At 41.3% G+C, this 11,970-nt stretch overlaps 1 protein-coding gene across 1 annotated transcript in view; it reads right to left on the reverse strand.

The window, feature by feature from the left end:
* slc35f4 (solute carrier family 35 member F4) overlaps nt 1-8,262 on the reverse strand; it is a 28,629-nt gene extending 20,367 nt beyond the window's left edge. Inside the window, exon 1 of the mRNA XM_055159644.1 lies at nt 8,034-8,262. Within this exon, the coding sequence (XP_055015619.1) occupies nt 8,034-8,262 (229 nt within the window). The remainder of the gene's footprint in view (nt 1-8,033) is intronic.
* Nucleotides 8,263-11,970: the final 3,708 nt, after the last annotated feature.

Below are 11,970 nucleotides of genomic sequence, written 5' to 3' on the forward strand. Positions count from 1 at the left end.
TTCCGTGTCCCTCCATAGCAACCGGGCCCTGGACTGACGCACGGAGCCCATTCACACTCTTTGTCATTCAGATGAACCTGTGACTGAGTTTATGGAGCTGTCTCCCTCTCCCCGCATAACCACGTGCACCTCTGAGGGAGAGAGAGAGGGGAGGAAGGAGAGAGCGGTAATATAAGACCGTAGAGAGGAGAGTGGAGAGCTCCTATCTCTCTGCTCAGGGCAATTAAAGCGAGTCACAATATACTATACTCCCAGGACCAAGGGGTAAAGTAAAAACATGAGGACGCCTTGTGGTACAAGAGGAGAACTGCACCACATTAAAGGCAAAAAGTTGGCCCTGACTGCTCACTGTAAAATATGCAAAAATATAAACAAAAATAGAAGAAACAAAACTAAAACAACTTATATTAAAAATATATATATATAATTCCAAAGTCCCCCAAATACCAAACATTTTTCCTTCTTATTTCCATGTAAATGTTTTAGAGAGAAAGTTCTCAGATCTAATCAGTGGAGAGTCAACAAAGAGAAACAATGCATGTTTTTCAAGGTCTTCAATTTCTTTTTTCCCCATGCGTGTGGAATCCCTCAGTCGTCCAGGCAGAATCCATGGCAAAGGAGAAATTACATTTGTCAACTAGACAAATGTTTATTTAGCTTATTTAGCGTATCGTAGCTCATCCAAGCTGCTTCTTCAGTTCTGGTCAGATGCTGGTGGACACTGCCTTATATCTGCCTGAAGGGAGGAGCTAACTACACTGAAACTACTCTGAAACTAACACACCTACTTGTTTACAGTTTTTGTTTGTTAGCAAGGCCTATTCATCTGTACTGAGTGTGAGGTCATATTAGCAGAATCATTCAGGCCCCTGATGGGTGTTTTCACACCTCTGACCCTGACCCTCTATTCTTCTCTTTGTTTTGGGTTTGAGGATGGAGTTATAGATGGGAGACAGATCATGTTTGAGGCCTGTTCAAGGATGGATTGTCTTTCCTAACAAAATTATCTTATTTAACTCCCCTCTCAAACCAATTCTTTTCATTGGCTAAGATCTGTACCTCACTGTCCTCAAAAGAGTCGTCCGTGGCTTTTAGGTGGAGATTACAGCAGACTGCGGTCCACTATGGCTCTCTCGTCTGGGTTGGTACATCCTTCTTCTTTTTTTTTTTTTACATGCAAGGTAGATGAAGTTCAGTATCACACTGTGGAACATTTCAGGTAAACCAACAACATCTCCACAATGACCAGCACGTGGAGAGAAAAGTGATACAGTGTACTGCACCTTTACATTACCCACTCATATTAATAATAATCAATGATTAGCCATATAATTAATTATTCAAAACAGGACATTTAGGTTAATAAATAGTTTAAGCCTTTCATTTTCTTAAAAAGCTGTTACATACATTGCAAAAATAAAATACAAACAATGAAATAAAAATTTCAAGCAATACAGACACCAGCATATTGGCCCATCCATGAAATTGAGTACTTTTCCCACTGGAGGGCGCTGTTTACACACAGTCTACACTAGTAATAACTCGCAAAACCATCAGGGAAATCCTTTTACAGCCACAACAGCTCTATATCTGTATTATATTCACAAGTAATCTAAAGTTTCTCGCCTTATGTCCTCTGAGGATCATTTTTCGATAATAATACTTTCTATAAAGCGAGCGTGCACATTTGGCCAGTCACACCTCTATGGCAGCGCACAGGTCAGCAGATCTGTGGCGCTAGAAACACAGTCCCATTATAATCCAGCAGCTTTAACCCTCTCCGAGAAGGAGAGAGAAAGAGCCCTCCCGAGTCATCCAGGCAGAACTTATAGACCGAGCATCAGGACAGTTAAAAATAGCACCACCGGGAAGCAGGCACGAGAATGGGACCGTCCAAAAATCAAAATACACACACCAGCTAAAACAGTTACAGGAATTCAGCTGAGCATGATGGTGCAAAATGTTCTGTACAGTTTTTTAGAGGTAGACAAGAAAGAGCAATAGTAATACTCAAGTTAAAGTGGCACTACTACTACTAATGGAAATGTACTTCTTTGTTCAGGAGGGCTGTATCGGGAAGGGCATCTGATGCACAACCAATGCCAATATCCCAAATACTACAGTCAAAAAAATTATTGTGTCAGAGTCTGGAAAAAAAAAAATGACAAAAAGATACTATTTTGACTACTGTACTATACTATTATACTGGATACTTACCCTAATTACCATTAATATTTATTTATTTATTTATTACACATGGGATAGGGAGAAACATAATTTTCATTCCTTTCTATGTCTAGGACATGTGAAGAAATTGACAATAAAGTTAACTATGAACTTTGAATATCCAAATGACTACAGTCAAAAGAATTCTTGTGTCAATGTCTGGAATAAAAAATGATGATAAGATACTATTTTGACTACTATACTATACTATTATACTACTGTGAATATGTTGTTTACTTTCACTTTTGCTCTAATATAATGCAACTACTATTACTACTTGACAAATATTATTTTGACTTTTACCACTACCACTATTTACAGATAATAAGCAACTACTCTATTGTTAAAACTGATATCAGTGCTACTACAACTAATACTTCTATTTATTCTACTACAACTTTAGCAATGTTGTTTACTTTCACTATTGTTCCACACTACTTCTACAAGTGCTATTTTGACTACTATTGTTAACAACTAAAACCCCTACTACAACTATTATTACTTCAAATTCTACTAGCCTACAACTTGGGTAATTACTACTTACTGTTACTACCACGACTTGATGAGTACTATCTACTGCTATTGTTACAAGTAGACCAACCACAACTACTACTTTGAATTCTACTTGGGCAATGTTTTTTACGTTACTACTTACTGCTAGTACCATGACTTGACCAGTACTATTTTGGCTTCTTCCACTACACTATCTACTGCTATTGTTACAGCTACACCACTATGACTACTTCTACTACTTCTGCTACTACTTGGACAATGTTAGTTACTTTCACTTTTGCTCTACATTACTACTGCTACTTTTGCTACTCCCCGGACTTTTTATTTATGTTGATGGTTGTATCACTTTGGCCTTATTCTAGTGTAACTTGCAGTAAATTGGCTGCGTTAAAACACTGACCTTTTATCCCATTAGCCCTCTTCATTGTACTACAAACAGTGCAGTTTGTGATCTCTTCTACAATAGCCCACTGTTACTGCTCCTCAAATGTGCTGAGGCCACACATGCGCCTCCATTGTACTCCCCTTGCTGAGAGCCAAAGGTGTTGCTTGCATTTGCAGTATAGATATTCAGCGATATATATTCATGCTTTTATGTTTCCTAACAAATACCTGAATTAGATAAGAGTTGATTTTATATTAAGATCTGATATTACGCAAAAATAGACTCTTCTGAGCTATAAGCCATGTTAGAATGGTGTTACTTCATCAAACACATACCTGGAGTTGTGTTTGTTTCATTCTGCCATATTTGAGTAACCCATTATTATTAGTCTGTGCATCTTCAAAGCTCAAAATGCTTTATTTCAACTAGTGATGTGATGAAGTTGTAGTAGTCTTCACATTAAAGGAACAGTTCAGAATTCCTCATTTCCTAGTTAACCAGAGTGTTGGAGACGTGTGGAGATACTTTAAAAATATTCCATCCAGTCCTTATATTTGCAAAGGTCGCTGGTGCTAGGCTAGTGCATGTCAATGGCCATAGTTATCCTGACACTAAACATAGTCTTACCCACTCCACAAAGCACCTGAGACAAAATAATTATTACATCAGACTGTCGATGTGAATGTCTGTGTCGATAGAATAATTTTAGAAGTAAAACCAACCTTGCATTTGAAGGATTAAGTCTGACCAGCAAGCAGCAAGTTGAACTTCCTGACAGAAAGCTTGGCAGTGGTGGACTGATATATGAGAAAATAGTCCCTCAACATGCGATTCAAGGTTAGTTTTATTTCAAACATTATTCTAATAACACAGAAATTTACATCGACAGTCTGGCGTAATAACAGCTTTGCTTCAGGTGTTTTGTGGAGTGGGAGGATAACTATGGCCACTGACATGCACTAGCCCAGCACCAACGACCTCTGCAAATACAAGGACTGGATGGAATATTTTAAAAAGTGTCTCTACACGTCTCCAACACTCTGGCTCACTAGGAAATGAGGTCCTATGTCCAAAATTCTGAACTGTCCCTACAGCTACCTTTTACCTTAAATTCAGTAGAGATTGACAGTTTCAGGGCTAAAATAATCCAAATTATTCTAATGAAGCTGTGTGGAGTTCCTGTATTACCACTTGACATCACAAGTTTGAACAGAGTGTTTTCCATTTGAGAGAAGAACTCAGCGTAAATATGCGGGGTTTGTGTGTTAAACATGTGTGAATGAAAAAAAAACAAAACACAACTCCAGGTTTGTTTGTGACGAGAAAACAACATTATAACATAGATCAGAAAAAAAAAAAAATACCGGCCCTTTAAATTCATTTTGACACCCTGTTATCCTAAACATATGTATTACTAGCTTGTTTTGCAGTCTCCCTCATAGGCATATTGAAGTGTACGCAGATGGTAAGTGGCAATATTATGAACTGGCAACGGTGTCTTGCTAAAAATAGGTTTACCCCATAGGCTAGAAACAGACAAAGTCAATTGGTTCTGTGTAACTGTTTTAGGAAGGTGACAGGACCGAGGGGACTTCAAATACTAGACAGATTATTAGTACAATTATAGAGTCCGTTTTATAAAAGAGTAGGGCAATGTGTCAAAAGTATATACATCTTTTTTTCTTTTTCTTTTTTTTACCTTGTATTGATCACTCCAGATTTCTTTGTTCAGTTTTATCTTATGTCCTTAAAGCCTTTTCTGACTTTTCTGGTCCATTGCTCGCTTGTCATGGAAATGTTATAGCTTTGCCAAGAATATTCATCAGTATGGCATTAAGCCTCACTGTCTCCATGGAAACAAGCAGGTGGTAAGCAGGGTATGTGTAGAGAATTGACCCCACTCACAGTAAGAGCACATGTTTTTCCAGGTATTCTTGAGTTATGAAATCTTATTCTTGGTTAGATTAACAGATTAGCAAGGCAAAAGAGAAATATTTTAACCCTAAGACTAAAATAAATTTGAGAATTTAGTCATTGTGTTTACATTTTCAATGTGCAATTTATACATATCCAGGAGCATGAACATTTGATTGGATTAAAATGATTAAATGGCAAAAATAATATAAGAATCCCTTCCATATCAGAAATTGTTCCGACTTTGTGATTTCAATATTAAAGGTGCTGTACCTTTCTCCTAGCCTGATTCATCAGCCGGTTTCACTTCGTGGAAACCGTCATGACCGTTCGCTTGATGATAGGTGGGTACTTTTTTTATTTAGCCAATTGCTGCTATTTGGGCGTGATGTATGTAATGCGCCAAATCCCTTAGGAAGAAGAGCAATAATGTGTGTTCCCCTTGATAAAATTCATCATTCTCTTTGTTCCAGCTTTAAATCCTTGATCTCGGGAATCATTGCCAACGCAGAATGTATGGCTTCGTCTACATCCATCTCGACTTCTTTGTTTACTGTTGTGCTGTACCACAAATGGGACCCAGTCAGGTGCTTGAGTTTGACGTCATGGCTTCACAGCTCTTCCCTGATTGGCCAGTGCGTGGTCTACAATTTCCAGGGTTCTTGCAAACTGTCCGTGGATTCTGATTCCTGACCTAGTCGCTGGAGAGAAATTAAATTGGCTACCTTTTTACTGTCTTAAAAATGTGATTTACAGAGCAAGTTCATTTTAAACAGTGGCCCAAAGTTATTCCTCACGTACCATATAAATCAATCTAAAGGTAACAACAACAACTAGCATGCAAATCACACATTTCCTGACACTCACATGATAAAACGCTTTTTAATTAGATGCACAGCGAAATTATTTTGACCTCAAGAGACGCTCAGCAAGAGGCAATTTGCTCAGATGCATGGGGGGAGAAAAACTGTCCTTTAATTTGATTTTTGACAAATTTCGTTGGCCATGCTACCGCTCTGAGGAATCCAAAAGATAACCCGATGCAGATGGATAGATTTCAGAACCAAAGGAGACAGATGGGGGATTTTTTTATACATGGAGTTGGAGCCATTTTGTTTGCCCAGATCAGCACCTGGTTTCCAAATAACATGAATAAGGCTGCTCACGTGTCCCCGTATAATAGCTCTTGTTTCGTACCACTTTAGATTTTATGAATTCAGCCATAAATATTACATATCTGCAGTCCAGAAGCGCCTGCCTTCACTGGAACTCAATAATGCATGAGATTAATTGTGCTTTTTTAACAGTGATAGCTAATTTCATAAGGGGAAGCAGGTCATTTATTCTAGTGACATGTTTTTTATCATCTCTGTGGGGTCTGGTTTCAAGGTGGAGATTACTTTGTGATACTGATCTTCATTTTTGCTTCTCTAAAAGTCAGACATTGCTACAGAGAATGGTTGTGTAATGATTTGGTTGATTTGTTTGTGCCAGATGCCCTTCTTGTCGCTATCAGTCTACTATGACTGGACTGCACTCGGGTGGGAATTGAACCAGTAATCCTCCAGTTCATGTGCAAACGCTTAAAGGTCCTCTATTTATTACACAAAACTGACTCTTGTGAGCTTTAAACCCTGTTAGATAGGGGCCCGTTAACCTGCTACACCATTTTACCCTCCAAGTATGCAACTAGTTTTATGAAATATACATACCTATGTTTTATGTTATAAATAAAAAATAACATATAGCAAAAGTACAACATGACATGGGAACTGAGCCAGTGACCTCATGTATACTGGGACTTGAGCCAATCAGGTACCCAAATTATTTCAGGAAGGAGGGCTCTTTATTATGTTAAATTTGTGGTTGGTGGCAGTTATTAAAGAATGTTTTGGCATAAATACAGAATTACAACTTTTGGAGTGTTCTTAAAAGCATCATCTATATTTTTTATTGCAATGCTACAGGCCGGTTTTCACTTATGCAATACTTTGTACAACAGCGGCTTTAATACAAGCTGGCTGCATTCATTTACTTCACACCATCAGGCAGTTAATGAGAAACAGTGTCATTTCCTTCTCTTTATCAGATCTCTGAAGCTGTGATCTCACCTTCAGTGGGCATTCTCTGCGCAGTCCAACAGCACTGTCTTCAGTGTACAGCCACGAGCGGAGACCAGAGCCCTAATACTTAAAAAACCCACAATGCTTTGCTCTCTGGGTGATTCAAAGTCATGGGTTTGTGAGGAGGACATTGCATTACAGGCAACAAGGTGTGAGGGAGCTGCCTGACAAGGCATTCAAGGTGGGTTTCAGGGCATCTGAAGCAGAGCGACACAATTCAAAGGGTGAAATGATTAAGAATCCACCATCTCCAAAAGTGGGTCACTAGTATTTTCCAAAATGTCCCTCCATCTCCAGAGCCCTCCCTGATTCAGCCATGTCAGCAAACAGCAGCTGCAGTAATCACAGGGCCATTGACAGAGGAAAATGAGAACTCCACTTTTGACAGGCGCAATGTCCACATGCATCACAGCGCCGCACGCGCGCCATCAGGGAATGGAGTGTTTGATGAAATACTGTGAATGAGGCGCGCGCGGTCAGAGCACAGGAGGTAGACCAATGTGAATGTGAGAGGATGCACCAATGAACTTTGAGATAGATTAGTGTTTGGGTCATTATTTGTGCCGGACGCATGGAGCATCTTGTGGTGTGGGAGATGAATGACCCGGAGCCGGGGCAGCCGCCTGCAGCTCAGAGCACAGTGCACGCACCGTGAATATATAACACATCCATAATTAAATTTTAAAATGCAGTGAATTTTAAAAAGTCATTTCTAAAATGCCCCGGCAAATTATGTTGTAAGTCTGATCCATGTGCGCATGAAGCAGAACCCAAACATGCACTTTTCACAAAGATGCTAAACTGACGCACCTGCACAGCGCACGATAATGTCACATCCGATAATGAGCGCACTTTTAAACATGTTCACTCACTTCTGTGGCTGGAGTAGCCCGGGTTGTACCCATAGTAGCCGGTGATTCTCAGAATCCTGTCCTCGATGTCGTGGACACCGTTGGCGGACACTTTGGAGTCGGTGTCCCCGTAGACTGCGCGTCTTCCCGGGGACGGCGACGTCTTCCCCGGTAAATGTGTGTTCTTGATGGGCTCCAGGCGTATACCGGGTTGCTCTGCACTCTCCACAACACCTTCGGAGGTTGTCATTGTGAAAGGTGAGGAAACCGAGACCAGAGCGCACGGTGCGACTCCAACGGCTGCATCAACAATTAGCAACAAGCGCAGGACATCAAAGGTACGCGCTCATTCCTCCGGTGGAGCTTCGGACGCAGCAAGGTTACCGCGCTCCACGCCTGGCACGCGGCGCACACTAGGGGGCGTGTTATTACCCTATATTATAAAGGCTCATTATTCTGACGATAGCAGACAGAACGGAGCTCAAGATCAATGATGCTGCCATTCACAAGCGTCGTTTCATTAATAACTTCAGAACTTACAGCCGATTTGCGCAGAAATTACACACGCATAAATGTCATGTGTCAATGTGCAATATAAGAGCAAATATGAATCGTTTATTATGGGAACACTGTTGTCTTAATAAACATGTTCTTCATGTTGTGTATATCCGCAGAACAGAAGTGTCACTCAGAAGCATCTTAAACAAACATAACAGGGGAGGTACTGCGGGGGTTCCGGGCATAACGGTTTGGCCTAAGTAAATAAAGCATTTACCCCCGAACTTCTGCACTGGTTTGAATCCTGGAGAGACTTAAGTCTATTGATATCTTGTTTGTGCAAACCACAACATTATCCATGAATTATACCAAACCATCTCACATGCCAGACTAGAGCACAGCTCAGATGGGGACTATAATGTGTTATCACATAATTTCACAGCTCCACTAAAAATAAAGAATTATATAAATATAATACAGTTAGGACTTTATGTGACTCTGCACGCTTCACTTTTACACTAAAGACATTTCCCTTGCTCTGGGACAATCTGGTCCCCGCAGCTGGCCACATGCTCCGCGCTGGCTCAGGCACACTGCACTTGACTGGATCGCCCGTGTGGCAGCTACAAAAACTCTCTCTCCAATCCAATAAAAGTAGATGCAGTGTTTCCGCTCGCCGCAGATCCTCCGCTCTCCGTGTGAAATTGATTCCCGGCGTGTGGAGAATTCTCGGCCCCGTTGGCATTGTGCAGCCCGGGTTTTACGCTGCCCTTGGACGCCAGCACAGCCCCCCTCCTCCTGCCTCCCCCCTCTCTCCGCACACACGCACTAAACCAATCTCCACCTCGCCTTCTTTTGTTTCGCTCCAAAGCACTTATCTCATACATTCAGTTCAGGGACAGCTTTGCGACTACAACAATGAAATATCAATGCCCAGAAAGTTTCTTCACGCCTTGCGCTAATGTATACTTGGACACTCGCGAGCGGTCCAAAACAGGCCGGGAAAGTAAACTTCAGTTGCCTAGTTTTCTCTCAGTTGTTGGCCTAGTTCATCATAAGTGGAGCTTTGAAGGTTCCGCAGTAGGGCTTTAAATATTGTCCAGGTTGCAAGAGTCGCCACCAAAGCCAAATTGAGTCACGTGATACAAGTTTTTCAAGGTATTTGTCACCAACAAAAACTCCAGTAATGAAAATTAAGGGTTTAGAAGATTTATCTGTTGAAATGTTACACAGTGGGACTTTAAAGGGGCCTATATTACGCCATTTTCTGATCTATGTTATAAAGTTGTTTCCTCCTGGTATATTTATGAGGCAGAAACAACATTATAACATGTCTTAAAGCTCACAAAAGTCCAGTTTGTCTAGTATAAAACGTTTAATGGTAATCAAATTCTACACTCATTGATCCATTTTCCCTCCACATCCTCGACTCATCCGCTCAGCAGCAGCAAAACCACCAGCCTTCAGCCTCTCCATCTCCTCTTCCTCACTCACACTTGGGAGATCTTTACAATTCAATCAGTCTCTCTCCACCACGCAGTTTAAGTATTCCTTACCCCATACTCATTTGTCTTTGTCTTTGTGATCGTGTGATTGCATTTATGCTTCAGTGCGAGGATGGAAAAAAAACTAAACAAAAACAAAAACAAAATAGGGCTCATTAAAAATCTTCACAGCTTTAGTCGGCACTACACAAGGAGAAAATGTTGAGATTAGAAATGCATGTGGACTGGAAATGTAAAAACAGAAAAATATTAGATTAAAAAATACCCATTCAATTCTTGTGAAATCCTTTATTACTCCACCTCTAATCGTCCTCTAGCTAAATAAGCTACTAATGAGACCGGCTTCAATTACCGGGAACTATCAGTCAGCTCATCCCAAGACACGTAATCTCCAGTGTTTTATGTAAGATTTGGGGAAAAAAAAAAAGATTTAATAGTCAAAAAGAAATGCTTATATACTGGCATGTTAACTCTGTGCTGGAAACAGCCCTGTCAGTAAAACATTTGCTTTGTGGGTTTGTCTCAATAAAACTAAACTATGTGTCAAGGAGGGAAGTGCCCTTGGTGACTCCTTCCAAGTCACCATGGGGATTACTGACCGACTTCACTGCCACAATATTCCACAGTTCTCTTTGTGTAAGCTTGGGGCTAGCACAAAAAGTGAGTTGTATTTTATGGTTCGATTTTTCTAACATATATAACAAATTATTTAGAAGTAGTGTGAGATTGACCGGTCTCAATTTACTGGTCAATCTCAGAGCTCAAAGTAGAGCCGCTGCTTCTCCACGTCGAGAGGAGCCAGCTGAGGTGGCTCGGGCATCTGTTCCAGATGTGTCCTGGGCGCCTCCCTCAGGAGGTGTTCCAGGCTTGTTCCACCAGAAGGAGGCCTCAGGGAAGACCCAGGACATGCTGGAAGGTCTATGTTTCTCGTTTGGCCTGGGAACACCTTGGGGTCCCCCTGGAGGAGCTGGAGGATGTGCTTGGGGTGAAGGAAGTCTGGGAGTCCCTGCTTAGACTGCTGCCCCCTTGACCCCAGATAAGCAGAAGAAAATGGATGGATGGATGAGATTGACAGGCAGATTGATGCAGCATCTGCAGTGATGTGGTCGATGTGTCAGACCATTGTGGTGAGTCCAAAGGCAAATCTCTCCATTTCCTCCACAGAGGGCCTGAATGCTCCTTTAGAGATTGAGGTGAGGAGTCACACAGGAGTAACTCAGAGTGAGCCACTGTTTCTCTATGTGGAGAAGAGCCAGGTAAGGCTCTGCCACCTGTTCAAGATGCCTCCTGGACATCTCCCTGGAGAGGTGTTCCAAGCACATCCCACTGAGAGTAAGCCCCAGGAAAGATGCTGGAGGGGCTATGTTTCTTGACTGGCCTGGCACCGTCTTGGGAATGAGTTAGAAGAAGTGTGTGTGGAAAAGGAATTTCGGGCATCCCTGCTCAGACTGCTGCCTCGACCACCCAGCCCTGGGAAAGCAGAAAGAAAATGAATGGACTTTGAAATACATTTGAACCCTTTTGCATTAGATATTTTCTGCTGCAGTGCAGTTGCACATTGTTGAAAGCCTCTCCTTTATTGTCATGACCTTTTGGTTGTCCCTCGTGCATTACACCTGCTATAAGCACACACCATGCACACTCTCCTACACTGTCGATACGTCGCTCCTCGCTCTCTGCTATTGGATTAGTCTCTGCTGACCGTGCTGCCTGAGTCCTCTGGTAAATAAAACATTCAATGACCAGACTGCACTTTCAGAAATAGAAATCCTACATCACGCTACACTTTGCTTTGCCTTGCTATGTTCTTGCTTTTTACACATGCTTTCCTCAACACAACAGTATATATGTGTTGCTACATTTACCCTCTACATGCCCATATAAGCAATTAGCCTAATATAGAATCAATAATGTGGGGTTAAACATGAAAATTTGATCAGAAGCATTGCAGGTGT

This window comes from Boleophthalmus pectinirostris, unplaced genomic scaffold (assembly GCF_026225935.1).
Source record: "Boleophthalmus pectinirostris isolate CB_2022bp ecotype Guang Dong unplaced genomic scaffold, ASM2622593v1 HiC_scaffold_10, whole genome shotgun sequence".
Classification (NCBI taxonomy): Eukaryota; Metazoa; Chordata; class Actinopteri; order Gobiiformes; family Gobiidae; genus Boleophthalmus; species Boleophthalmus pectinirostris.